The sequence below is a fragment of the Nerophis ophidion genome, linkage group LG04 (genome assembly GCF_033978795.1).
Source record: "Nerophis ophidion isolate RoL-2023_Sa linkage group LG04, RoL_Noph_v1.0, whole genome shotgun sequence".
NCBI classification, from domain to species: Eukaryota; Metazoa; Chordata; class Actinopteri; order Syngnathiformes; family Syngnathidae; genus Nerophis; species Nerophis ophidion.
Window position 1 is genome coordinate 55,509,851 of NC_084614.1, and position 15,039 is coordinate 55,524,889.

A 15,039-nucleotide genomic window follows, 5' to 3' on the forward strand; every position below is an offset into this window, starting at 1 on the left:
TCTACTTTAGACAGTAAACTACCGTATTTTTCGGACTATAAGTCGCAGTTTTTTTCATAGTTTGGGGGTGTGACTTACACTCAGGAGCGACTTACTGTATGTGTGAAATTATCAACACATTACCGTAAAATATCAAATAATATTATTTAGCTCATTCATGTAAGAGACTAGACATATAAGATATCATGGGATTTAGCAATTAGGAGTGACAGATTGTTTGGTAAACGTATAGCATGTTCTAAATGTTATAGTTATTTCAATGACTCTTACCATATGTGACATTAACATACCAGGCACGTTGGTTATTTATGTGTCATATAACGTACACTTATTCAGCCCGTTGTTCACTATTCTTTATTTATTTTAAATTGCCTTTCAAATGTCTATTCTTGGTGTTGGGTTTTATCAAATACATTTCCCCCAAAAATGCGACTTATACTCCAGTGCGACTTATATATGTTTTTCTCCTTCTTTATTAGGCATTTTCGGCAGGTGCGACTTATACTCCAGAGCGATTTATACTCTGAAAAATACCGTAGATCAGTGTCGTGTATAGAGAGAGTATGGACAACTCAGTTTCAGATTATATTTATTTTACTTGAAGAGTTTTTTTGCAGTGTAAATGGCATGGGGACGCTCCACTTGCCAAAAAATGTGGGAAGTATTTGCATCATATGGAAGAAAAATGTTGGAAAGTAAAGCTTAGTGCCGATGAATGACAACAGTATCTTGTGCGAGGTAAGCAAGCATATTTGGGAAACGTGGTATATGTCACTCTCAGAAAACTGAAGTAATACATTTTGCCTGACAAAATGTGTGCATCAGGAAGCCATGCAGACTTGCCCCAACAAATCTTATGAAAAATATTCATTAAAAAAATGAAAGTAAAAGCACAGTCATGTATAGGACAATGATGACAAACCGTACAATGGAGGCAGACACCACAGTTGACATACCTCAGACAAAAGTCATAATCACTGTATAATTGTTGGTCAAGCAGCAGTAACCGGGAATCATTTTGGTGATTTAATCCCAACACTTGATGCTGAGTGCCAAGCAGGGAGGAAATGGGTTCCATTTTTATAGTCTGCCGGGGTTTGAACTCACAACCTACTGATCTCAGGGCGGACACTCTAACCACTGGGCAATAACTAGAAACTGTAGTTTAGCACCTCCTACTGGCTGTGAGCAGCATATCGATGACTCAAAGTCTGTTTGGATTACTGTTTTAGTCAGTGATATGATTTTCAATTAATATGTAGTTTGGACTGATCTTCAATTAATATGAACATTGGACTAAGAAAAACAATAGTTGAACATTAAAATAAAATCCAATTTACCAATATCCGTCTCATTTAATGTAATTACCGTTATATTATTCATGCAATTAAATAAGTAATTAATTAATTACATGAATTAAATCTGCAGTTAAGTGCAGTGGTAATGCCTGATTCTGTTGGCACGTACAAGTGCATATTCAGTAGTGATGCGAGGCCCAATACAGATGTCAACAGTATACAGTCTATATCTATCCCAATAAATATTGTATTGATACCAGCACAATGAGATCAGGGTTTTTCAGTTAGTTTTTTGTTGTTGCATCCATATTGTTACATTGTTGATATTTATATACCATGTTACTATATATTTTCCTCCACCAATGACCTGGGTTTTGCTCAATCAACTCTAGGTAATAAAAGGAAATTATTTAATTGATTACCTTGTCCGATAGTGTTTTTGTATTATTAGTTTAGTCTTTTTTTGAAGGGACAATGCACAGAAACATTAAGCTCAAAGACAGATATGTTCTGTACCAGATTATAGCTAAATAGCTAATTTACATCTGCAATCCCTGGCTATCTAAATTAAAGAAATACAAAAATCATGCAACAAAATTACAACAATGAAATTATACTATAGCATGTAATCAAATTAAGAAAAGTCATAAAATGCCCTCTCATTGACACATTACAAGCACACCTCATATACATCATAACAGATAGACAATACAGGCTTTCGTTCACATCTGTCATCATTTGTAAAAACAACCATGATTTTAACAGACAGTTTACAGCATTTTTTTCTCATGCATAAATATAACACACATCAAGTTGATGTGTCAATCATAGTGCCCACCTCAGTGACCGTGTGAGCAGCTTTGATTGCTCCAAAGCCACTTTTTAACTTCATTTGTGAATGAAGAGTAATCTGTTGGACTTTTCAAGTTTGTTGTGAGGTCGTTCCATTCATTTATCGCTTGAGATGAAAAGGGTGATTGTGCAGAATAGGTTTTACATCTGGGTACGCTACACTGCCCCCTGGTGGAGGCTCATGTGTTTCTACTTGTCACAGCAGATCGAAACTGGACAAAGTGCTTAAGTGGAACTAGTGCAGTGTTATTTAGGATTCGATGGGCCATTGGTATTGATGCTAATTTTTGAATGTTAGCAAAATTTAACAGGCTATATTTTTGGAGAACTAAACAGTGATGGTTGTGTTTTGGTTTTCGGTCAATGAGCGATTGTGCAAAGATTCCAATGGCCTCAGTGTCATTTTGCCTGGGAACAACATCCATCCATCCCATCCATTTTCTACCGCTTATTCCCTTTTGGGGCCACGGGTGGCACTGGCGCCTATCTCAGCTACAATCGGGCGGAAGGCGGGGTACACCCTGGACAAGTCGCCATCTCATCGCAGGGCCAACACAGATAGACAGACAACATTCACACTCACATTCACACACTAGGGCCAATTTAGTGTTTCCAATCAACCTATCTCCAGGTGCATGTCTTTGGAAGTGGGAGGAAGCCGGAGTACCCGGAGGGAACCCACGCATCCACACAGAAAGATCCCGAGCCTGGATTTGAACCCAGGACTGCAGGACCTTCGTATTGTGAGGCAGACGCACTAACCCCTCTTCCACCGTGAAGCCCTGGGAACAACATGTTTTACAATAATAAAAAGGAGACATAATCATTGCATTAAAATACGTTTGAGCGGCCTCCAGGTTTAACAAATTCCTGATACATTTGAATTTTATGTAAGACTCTGGCACAACTGTTTGATATGTTTTTTAAAGCGTAGGGTCTAAAATGACGCACTGGTAACGATATTTACTAAAAAAAATGTGTTTTCCTTACTAACAGTTATATTTGGAAAGCATGACATTTTATATTTGTTTACAAAATACATTGTTGCCGTTTTCTTAATGTTTAATGTAAGACTAAAGTCATGTAGCCATCTTGCCAGCTTCTCCATGGCTGCTGTAAGTTTTTTGGCAACCGTTTCAACAACCTTTCCCCAAGTATAAATAACCATGACATCCTCACATACAGATGGCAGGTCATTTATATACATGGAGAAAAGAAGAGGGCTGATGTTAGAGCCTTGTGGCAGGCCAATATCAGTAGCAGTGAAAATGTTTAAGTTGTTCACAAATAATTTGAAAACTATTTTGGTTTGCCGAAAATACTCTGTCCATGTTTCATTCTGATTACAGAATCACGGTCAACAAATTAAAGGCAAACTCACAAAATCATTGTATCAGTATGAAAGCAGTCTAATAAAACGTATTGGCATTGTAATACCAAGATACAGGCGATATCAATGTGGTAACGAGTACTGTAAATAAGGCAAGACAAGTTTATTTATAGAGCACAATATGTACACGAGGGAGGAAATTTAAAGTGCTTTACAGAAAATTACAAAAAAGCAAAAATGAATTGATTGATTGATTGAAACTTTTATTAGTAGATTGCACAGTTCAGTACATATTCTGTACAGTTGACCACTAAATGGTAACACCTGAATAAGTTTTTCAACTTGTTGAAGTCGGGGTCCATTTTAATCAATTTATGGTAAACATCAAATAACCATAAAAATATTCACACTTAAAATTAAAATCAGAAAATAATCCTAATTAAAATAAAGTATATAAAATAGGGAAGATAATAAGGGGCCATCACCAATACTGATACTGATGCTCGTACTTTTGACTTAGAATGTTTCAGGATCATTTAGTTTGTTGACCATGATGATAGTGCTTGGAGGACAAATATTTAAGGTGTACAACATTTTTTTAAATCTCTTTATAAATAACATATATCCATCCATCCATTTTTTACCACTTATTCGCTCTTGGGGTTGCGGGGGGCGCTGGCGCCTATCTCAGCTACAATCGGGCGGAAGGCGGGGTACACCCTGGACAAGTCGCCACCTCATCGCAGGGCCTAAATAACATTATATATATATATATATATATATATATATATATATATATATACATACACACACACACAGTGGGGCAAAAAAAGTATTCAGTCAGCCACCTATTGTGCAAGTTCTCCCACTTAAAATGATGACAGAGGTCTGTAATTTTCATCATACGTACACATCAACTGTGAGAGACAGCATGTGAAAAAAAATTCCATTTATACCAAAATGGATACATGGATGATACAGCAGAGGATTGGGAGAATGTCATGTGGTCAGATGAAACCAAAATAGAAATTTTTGGTATAAACTCAACTCGTCGTGTTTGGAGGAAGAAGAATAGTGAGTTGCATCCCAAGAACACCACACCTACTGTGAAGCATGGGGGTGAAAACATCATGCTTTGGGGCTGTTTTTCAGCTAAGGGGACAGGACGATAGATCCGTGTTAAGGAAAGAATGAATGGGGCCATGTATCGTGAGATTTTGAGCCAAAACCTCCTTCCATCAGTGAGAGTTTTGAATGGTTGACCAAATACTTATTTTCCACCATAATTTACAAATAAATTATTTGAAATCCCTACAATGTAAATTCCTGGATTTTTTTTCACATTCTGTCTCTCACAGTTGAAGTATACCTATGATGCAGATTACAGACCTCTGTCATCATTTTAAGTGGGAGAACTTGCACAATCGGTGGCTGACTAAATACTTTTTTACACACACACACACACACACACACACACACACACACACACACACACACACACACACACACACACACACACACACACACACACACACACACACACACACGTATTTTTACTTTAAATTGTTGGGACAAAAATAAAGTTAATAGGTAAAGAAAAGAAAAAAACATACTGGCTCTCTCATTCAAATCCTTTGTTTACTTATGCCCTGGAGTAAAAATAACACCGTTAAAAATGTCAAGGTATGTACATAAAAACAAACACTCAGATATTGGAGAAAACAAAGAAAGAAGAGAACTAAAATTATCGAGCGAATCACAGTCCTATCCAATATTGATACTATCGATATTTAAATCGATCCACCCCACTACAGTATTTCCATTCACTTATTATGTAAAGTGGTGCGCCATAATCATTGTTTAGTTACTTAGTCACAACAACGATATGGGTATAAGTTATCAGCGCCATTTGTATCGCTGTCACTCTAATTAAAGAAGTATCTTTATTGGTCGGTGAAAGTGAGCTAGCATAGCATCAGGCGCCAGCAGTAATGCGCAGCATGCAGCTAGCTAGTAGTTCTTATTGATGACCGCTCATGGTCACTCCTACTAGTCTTCGTTGCTGCTCATGGCAGTTTGACTGGAACGTGGACGGCTTCGTCAGGGTTTAAAACAAACAAAAAAACAACAACCAAAAACCTCCACGACGCGAGGCAAATGTGGCGTATTTTGAGTTGATATTGGAAGTTAGCTCAAAGGCACAATACAATGATGGGGCGCGCGAGCTAGCGCCAAAGAGGTGAACATCGTCAGTGTTGGCATTTTCTCAACAAAAGGTAAAGTCAACGCGTGTGTTCTGTCAAGACGAAATGAATGACCGTGTTAACCGGTGGGTTTGCATCCAGCAGGATGTGCGGAGTGTCGGGATGACAGGAAGATGGCAAACGGCGTTGGGAGTGAGTAATGTCGGCGCACTGACATGATGTTGTCACTTGCTGGCTGCTAGCGGACAACTTGCACCGCAGCACAACCTGCAAGTCTCAAAGGCTGACACGTCTAAAAAAATAAATAATTATAATTAAAAAAAAAACATGCCTGTGACTCCGTGCGTGAGTGTGCGTGTGGGCATGTGCGTGTGTGTACAGCTCTCAGCACTCTTATGAGTGCAAAGATTGCAGGGTTGAGTTAGCATGCAAGAAAGATTAGGAATGCAAGGCCTAAATAATGGCACCACTTTTTATGTCTATCATTAGCTTTTTGTTTTGTTCCCTCATTTGCAGAACACAAGCTGCTTGTCATAGGACCAACAGAACCATGGTCCGCCAGGGAGAAGCTGTGTTTGGCCACATCTGTCATGAAGAGCGGAGACCAAAACTGGTATTTTTTTCTTGTTGTACTTAAATCATGCAGCCATGATTGCATTCAACATTATACTATGTCAGTTATTATCACTTCTTGATTTAAGTTATGCATGCAGTTACTTACAGCTGTGTGAAGTTGCACACAGTTTGGGGATGTTTTGACAATCAATCAATCAATGATTTTTTTTATATAGCCCTAAATCACTAGTGTCTCAAAGGCCTGCACAAACCACAACGACATCCTCGGTAGAGCCCACATAAGGGCAAGGAAAACTCACACCCAGTGGGACGTAGGTGACAATGATGACTATGAGAAACCTTGGAGAGGACTCCATATGTGGGCAACCCTCCTCCCTCTAAGGTGGGAGACCTTGTCAAAACATCCCCAAACCGTTTGTGCTGCAAATATTTTGGATCCAACAATTACAGTTTTTTATAGTACTAACATTTCTTAATAACTTAAAAAACTATAGTTAACGTTCATTAATATTTAAAAACTATAATTGTTAGACAAAAGCACCCAGCACAGACCAGCACAACCGGATTGGACAAGTTTCTGGATATTTGACATTGTTGGGGACTATTAATGACCAATAACATGTTAATTACATTTTAATACCATAAAATCACAAAACATCCATAACTTAAACGATAATAGTTGGAGGCAAAAAATACAGCACAAACATACACGTTTGGGGTTATCTGGACAAATGTTGGGGCTGAATGACAACAATAGTCAGAAAATGTATTTTAGAATAGGTTACAAACCTTAAAGGTATCAAAAAAATGCTTGCAGCACAAACATAGCACAATCTACTGAGACACGTTTGGGGAGATTTTGACAAGGTGGGGTGGGGCCACTTCACACAGGTACAAGACACATACTTTCCATAAAATGTAGCTCACTAGAAGCTGGGATGTAGAAAGTGTGTGTGTGTGTAAATATATATATATATGTACACACACACACACACACACACACACACACACACACACACACACACACACACACACAAACACAACGAGTTGAGTTTATACCAAAAAGTTATATTTTGGTTTCATCTGACCACATGACATTCTCCCAATCCTCTGCTGTATCATCCATGTATCCATTTTGGTATAAACTCAACTCGTCGTGTTTGGAGGAAGAAGAATAGTGAGTTGCATCCCAAGAACACAATACCTACTGTGAAGCATGGGGGTGGAAACATCATGCTTTGGGGCTGTTTTTCTGCTAAGGGGACAGGACGATTGATCCGTGTTAAGGAAAGAATGAATGGGGCCATGTATCGTGAGATTTTGAGCCAAAACCTCCTTCCATCAGTGAGAGCTTTAAATGGTTGACCAAATACTTATTTTCCACCATAATTTACAAATAAATTCTTTAAAATTCCTACAATGTGAATTCCTGGATTTTTTTTTTGCATTCTGTCTCTCACAGTTGAAGTATACCTAAGATGAAAATTACAGACCTCTGTCATCAAAAATATTTTTCTTTGTGGAATATTTGATGTGAAGTAATGGAAACCTTGGATAGGTCAACAATTCATAATAACATTGATTTTGATTCAGTATTATGTTTTGAGCAATGACAGTTTGAAAGAAAAAAAAACAGCTTTGTTTTATTAGTCAACATTGCAACTTTTTCGATATTACATTTGACTTTTAAGCTTTTTTATTTCACTTTTGTTGTGTTTTTGTTTATTTTAATATTTTTTTTAGAATATGCCGTGGGCCTTTAAAACATAAGCTGTGGGCTGCAAATGGCCTCCAGGGCACACTTTTGACACCCCTGCTATAGATAATAAAAAATTCAATCTGTTAAATCTAAAGATAAAAAACAGAGCCTGGCGACACATGCGAGTTTATCATAACTCTCTCGCTCTATCTGTCTCTGCCCCTCCCTCACGAATGTTGCTGCGCACACAGTTTGTTTTGTTTTTAACCCCGAAAGTACATTGAAAATACACGCAACCCTAACTTAAAATGCCGGACATTTGAGGCATTTAAGAAACTCCACCCGGACAGCTCCGCAAAAGAGGCCACATCCGGTAAAAAGAGGAGGTATGGTCAGTCTATCGTAGCCCGGTCGCTGCTAGCATGCCTTGTGTTGTGCCTCGGTGTGCAATGTTTACACAACATGCGGTACGCTACTTATAAATGTCCGTGTGGAAACTCGTTCGGTACACCTCCCAACCGGACTGAAACCCCCGTACCGAAACGGTTCAATAAGAATACACGTACCGTTACACCCCTAATATATATATATATATATATATATATATATATATACATCCATCCATCCATCGCTTATTCCCTTTGGGGTCGCGGGGGGGTGCTGGTGCCTATCTCAGCTACAATCGGGCGGAAGGCGGTGTAGACCCAGGTCAAGTCGCCACCCCATCGCAGGGCCAACACAGATAGACAGACAACATTCACACTCACATTCACACACTAGGGCCAATTTAGTGTTGCCAGCTCGGGATCTTTCTGTGTGGAGTTTGCATGTCCTCCCCGTGAATGCGTGGGTTCCCTCCGGGTACTCCGGCTTCCTCCCACTTCCAAAGACATGCACCTAGGGATAGGTTGATTGGCAACACTAAATTGGCCTTAGTGTGTGAATGTTGTGTGTCTATCTGTGTTGGCCCTGCGATGAGGTGGCGACTTGCCCAGGGTGTACACCGCCATCCGCCCAATTGTAGCTGAGATAGCCACCAGCGCCCCCGCAGCCCCAAAAGGGAATAAGTGGTAGAAAATGTATGTATGTATATATATATATATATATATATATATGTATAATATATATATATATATATATATATATATATATATATATATATATATATACATATCCATCTATCCATTTTCTACCGCTTATTCCCTTTGGGGTCGCGGGGAGCGCTGGTGCCTATCTCAGCTACAATCGGGCGTAAGGCGGGGTACACCCTATATATATACATTATATATATATATATATATATATATATATAATGTATATATATATATATATATATATATATATATTAGGGGTGTAACGGTACGTGTATTTGTATTGAACCGTTTCGGTACAGGGGTTTCGGTTCGGTGCGGAGGAATACCGTACGAGTTCAACACGTACATATGAAGTAGCCGCCTATGCTAAAGTCTTAACAAGCTGCTTCGCTCCGTTCTGCCTCTGTGTCTGTCTGTACACAGCACCCTGCATTCTCCCTCCCTCACAACCATCTGATTGGTTACATACAAAGCCAAACAGCAATGCGTATTCAGAGCGCATGTCGACATGTCAGGGCTTCAGTGTCGATGTCGAGCAGATAGGTCTTTAGCAGGGGAGCAACTCACTCTCCCCAAATTATATTCCAAGTCAAGTACTTTCTAAACATCACTATGAGCCCGTTGACCTTCTAGAAACAAACTGCAGCTCAGCTCACTCGCAGTCCTGGCTTTAGGTGAAGGCTAGTTAGGTTTTAGCAAAACGTTAACTCATTTTGCGGTGGGTGTGTGTGTGTGTGTGTGTGTGTGTGTGTGTGTGTGTGTGTGTGTGCGTGTGTTACGGACAGTGTTGATTGAGGTGTGTTGAAGCAGCAAAAAAGGACATTATATTAAATGAGGAGATTCTGTCTCTGATAGTGTATAAAATAATTTAAGTGCATCATAAAGCCTACATAAACTCCATGGTGGTCAGGGATGAATTTTCAGGTATAGTTACATTAATCATTAGTAATGTAGCAGCCTAGTTTTGAATGGCAGGGTCCATGCTATCACATGTTGATAAAAATATAACATTTACATAGTAAAAATCAACCACAGGCTTCCCAAATGCTGTAATAAATTAAGCGTGATGAGTTGACTTGAAACTGTTTAATGAAGCTTTTTTTATATGTAGAAGAAAAGTTGTCATTTTATTTAATCTAAGCAACAACTTGAGGCAGTTTAATGTGGATTAACGTGGGCAGAATTATTATAGTGTTCCCAATGTTAAAAGGATCGAGCCATTGTCTACAAATTTGGTAAATAAATAACTCAAAAATTTATAATTTGTTGTTTTCTTACTGTACCGAAAATGAACCGAACCGTGACCTCTAAACCGAGGTACGTACCGAACCGAAATTTTTGTGTACCGTTACACCCCTAATATATATATATACATAAACACATACGTGTGTGTAAGGAAAAAATATATCTGTATATAGTGTATCTCAATACATATTAAGATTTATATTTTAAAGATTTAATGTGATGCATCTGTGTATGAGTATTACAGCTACGTTGACATTAAAACCGTATAATTACAAGAAAAAGTAGTCATGGTGTCGGCAGAATAATGGAATTATTTTTTTACTAGAAAAAACAAAAATAGATTTAGAATTAATGCTTTTTCCCCTCGAGAAAATTGGCGTAAAATGCACAATAATAAAATTGTATGTATTGATACCATCCATCCATCCATCATCTTCCGCTTATCCGAGGTCGGGTCGCGGGGGCAGCAGCCTAAGCAGGGAAGCCCAGACTTCCCTCTCCCCAGCCACTTCGTCCAGCTCTTCCCGGGGGATCCCGAGGCGTTCCCAGGCCAGCCGGGAGACATAGTCTTCCCAACGTGTCCTGGGTCTTCCCCGTGGCCTCTTACCGGTTGGACGTGCCCTAAACACCTCCCTAGGTAGGCGTTCGGGTGGCATCCTGACCAGATGCCCGAGCCACCTCATCTGGCTCCTCTCGATGTGGAGGAGCAGCGGCTTTACTTTGAGTTCCTCCCGGATGGCAGAGCTTCTCACCCTATCTCTAAGGGAGAGCCCCGCCACCCGGCGGAGGAAACTCATTTCGGCCGCTTGTACCCGTGATCTTATCCTTTCGGTCATGACTCAAAGTTCATTACCATAGGTGAGGATGGGAACGTAGATCGACCGGTAAATTGAGAGCTTTGCCTTCCGGCTCAGCTCCTTCTTAACCACAACGGATCGATACAACGTCCACATTACTGAAGACGCAGCACCGATCCGCCTGTCGATCTCACGAGCCACTCTTCCCCCACTCGTGAACAAGAATCCTAGGTACTTGAACTCCTCCACTTGGGGCAGTGTCTCCTCCCCAACCTGGAGATGGCACTCCACCCTTTTCCGGGCGAGAACCATGGACTCTGACTTGGAGGTACTGATTCTCATTCTGGTCGCTTCACACTCTGCTGCGAACCGATCCAGTGAGAGCTGAAGATCCCGGCCAGATGAAGCCATCAGGACCACGTCATCTGTGAAAAGCAGAGACTTAATCCCACGGCCACCAAACCGGAACCCCTCAGCGCCTTGACTGCGCATAGAAATTCTGTCCATAAAAGTTATGAACAGAATCGGTGACAAAGGACAGCCTTGGCGGAGTCCAACCCTCACTGGAAACGAGTCCGACTTACTGCCAGCAATGCGGACCAAGCTCTGACACCGATCATACAGGGAGCGGACCGCCATAATAAGACAGTCCGGTACCCCATACTCTCTGAGCACTCCCCACAGGACTTCCCGAGGGACACGGTCGAATGCCTTCTCCAAGTCCACAAAGCACATGTAGACTGGTTGGGCAAACTCCCATGCACCCTCAAGAACTCTGCCGAGAGTATAGAGCTGGTCCACAGTTCCATGACCAGGACGAAAACCACACTGTTCCTCCTGAATCCGAGGTTCGACTATCCGGCGTAGCCTCCTCTCCAGTACACCTGAATAAACCTTACCGGGAAGGCTGAGGAGTGTGATCCCACGATAGTTGGAACACACCCTCCGGTCCCCCTTCTTAAAGAGAGGGACCACCACCCCGGTCTGCCAATCCAGAGGTACCGCCCCCGATGTCCACGCGATGCTGCAGAGTCTTGTCAACCAAGACAGACCCACAGCATCCAGAGCCTTAAGGAACTCCGGGCGGATCTCATCTACCCCCGGGGCCTTGCCGCCGAGGAGCTTTTTAACTACTTCAGCAACCTCAGCCCCAGAAATAGGAGAGCCCACCACAGATTCCCCAGGCACCGCTTCAGCAAAGGAAGACGTGTTGGTGGGATCGAGGAGGTCTTCGAAGTATTCCCTCCACCGATCCACAACATCCGCAGTGGAAGTCAGCAGAACACCATCCACACCATACACGGTGTTGATAGTGCACTGCTTCCCCTTCCTGAGGCGGCGTATGGTGGTCCAGAATCGCTTCGAAGCCGTCCGGAAGTCGTTTTCCATGGCTTCCCATGTCCGAGTTTTTGCCTCAGTGACCGCTAAAGCTGCACACCGCTTGGCCCGTCGGTACCCGTCCACTGCCTCCGGAGTCCTATGAGCCAAAAGAACCTGATAGGAATCCTTCTTCAGCTTGACGGCATCTCTCACTGCTGGTGTCCACCAACGGGTTCTGGGATTACCGCCACGACAGGCACCAACAACCTTGCGGCCACAGCTCCAATCAGCCGCCTCGACAATAGAGGTTCGGAACATGCTCCACTCGGACTCAATGTCTCGCACCTCGCTCGTGACATGTTCAAAGTTCTTCCGGAGGTGGTAATTGAAACTCTCTCTGACAGGAGACTGCCAGACGTTCCCAGCAGACCCTCACAATGCGTTTGGGCCTCCCAGGTCTGTCCGGCATCCTCCCCCACCATCGCAGCCAACTCACCACCAGGTGGTGATCGGTAGAAAGCTCCGCCCCTCTCTTCACCCGAGTGTCCAAAACATGAGGCCGCAAATCCGATGACACAACTACAAAGTCGATCATGGAACTGCGGCCTAGGGTGTCCTGGTGCCATGTGCACATATGGACACCCTTATTTTTGAACATGGTGTTCGTTATGGACAATCCGTGACGAGCACAAAAGTCCAATAACAAAACAGCACTAGGGTTTAGATCCGGGCGGCCATTCTTCCCAATCACGCCTCTCCAGGTTTCACTGTCGTTGCCAACATGAGCGTTGAAGTCTCCCAGTAGGACAAGGGAATCACCCGGCGGAGCACTTTCCAGTACTCCCTCGAGTGTACCCAAAAAGGGTGGGTACTCTGAACTGCTGTTTGGTGCGTAAGCACAAACAACAGTTAGGACCCGTCCCCCCACCCGAAGGCGGGGGGAAGCTACCCTCTCGTCCACCGGGTTGAACTCCAACGTGCAGGCTTTGAGCCGGGGGGCAACGAGAATTGCCACCCCAGCCCGTCGCCTCTCACTGCCGGCAACGCCAGAGTGGAAGAGAGTCCAGTCCCTCTCGAGAGAACTGGTTCCAGAGCCCTTGCTGTGCGTCGAGGTGAGTCCGACTATATCCAGCCGGAACTTCTCTACCTCGCGCACTAGCTCAGGCTCCTTCCCCCCCAGTGAGGTGACGTTCCACGTCCCAAGAGCTAGCTTCTGTAGCCGAGGATCGGACCGCCAAGGGCCCTGCCTGCGGCTGTCGCCCAGCTCACAATGCACCCGACCTCTATGGCCCCTGCTATGAGTGGTGAGCCCATTGGAGGGATGACCCACGTTGCCTCTTCGGGCTGTGCCCGGCCGGGCCCCATGGGGACAGGCCCGGCCACCAGGCGCTCGCCATCGTTCCCCAACTCCGGGCCTGGCTCCAGAGCGGGTCCCCGGTGACCCGCGTTCGGGCAAGGGAAATCTGAGTCCATTTTGTTGTAATTCCATACAAATATTAAAATATAGGGAATAATTTTAAAATGTGACCTTGTAAGAGGAGCAAGAAGACAAACAATTTTGGTATGATTAGTAATAAGTTGTAATGTTGTGAGAAAAACTAGTATTAAAACAAAAGGAAGGACATCCAGTGTAAAAACTAAGCCAATATCATCCATGCAATAAACTTACAGTCGCGACCCCTGTGCGGAAAAAGCCAAAACAAAATAGAAAAACAAACAGTGCAGACCTCTTATCCACTAATAGTAAAAAAAAAAAAAAAAAGTTTTCAGATTGTGATCCGGTTCAGACCCAAAATGTGATTAATTGTACTTTATCCATCGTCTGACATTTCCTGAAAGCTAATCAAAATCCGCCTATTAAATTTTTTGTTATCTATAGTGAAATGAAATAAAACCGAGGGAAACCTTTTGATAGTCATCCACTGTCTTTGTCTTGGTGTGTGAGGCGGGACCATTAGAATACACACACAAAAAAGTTGAGACTCGAAATGTAAAGGTAATGTAATGTAGATGTGTTACAAAACAGCCCCAAAATGCAATAACTTGTTCCTTATCCCCTTTCCGACACGACCTTACATAAGATTCTGATATTGGTAATATCAAGAAAAAACATCTGGGGGGTAAAAAAATCATGTTACAGCAATAAATGTGTACTACTACCAGAAAAATGGTAATCTTGCAAGAAATAAATCTAATAAGATTTTTCTGTAATTAAATTATTAGAACGAGTGGAGCTGTTAATTTTTTGGAATAACCTTTCAAGAAAAAAAACAGTTGCATTGTCATGAGAAAAACATCTTAAAATTGCTGTTTTTTAACATACTAATACAAATAAGTAATATGAGAAAAAACAATAGATTTGTAATTACTGCAAAAAACTGTAATCTTACAAGAATTACGTCTATTATATTTTTTGTGTAATTAAGTCATTTTAACACATGAATGTTAGAGATCTGCAGCAATATCGTCTTTCAATAGGACACATTTAGAGATTTTATAATAAGTCAAAATGTCAATGGAATTTTAATTTCAATACCAACACGTTTTAACTTTGCAGGGTCTCTGTCAGCCGAGCCATCAAACCATTTGCAGAACCTGGGCGTCCACCTGACTGGTTTTCGCAA

At 41.9% G+C, this 15,039-nt stretch overlaps 1 protein-coding gene across 5 annotated transcripts in view; it reads left to right on the plus strand.

Moving 5' to 3' along the window:
• Positions 1 to 5,368: 5,368 nt before the first annotated feature.
• LOC133551598 (bromodomain-containing protein 8-like) overlaps positions 5,369 to 15,039 on the plus strand; it is a 28,781-nt gene continuing 19,110 nt past the window's right edge. For 2 of the 5 annotated variants that reach the window (XM_061898488.1, XM_061898489.1), the window contains exons 1-4: positions 5,369 to 5,756; positions 5,826 to 5,876; positions 6,201 to 6,297; positions 14,973 to 15,039. The exon at positions 14,973 to 15,039 is cut by the window's right edge and continues 3 nt beyond it. In XM_061898488.1, the coding sequence (XP_061754472.1) occupies positions 5,858 to 5,876; positions 6,201 to 6,297; positions 14,973 to 15,039 (183 nt within the window). In that variant the 5' untranslated portion in view covers positions 5,369 to 5,756; positions 5,826 to 5,857. The remainder of the gene's footprint in view (positions 5,757 to 5,825; positions 5,877 to 6,200; positions 6,298 to 14,972) is intronic. The other 3 variants (XM_061898486.1, XM_061898487.1, XM_061898490.1) reach the window with 3 other exon arrangements.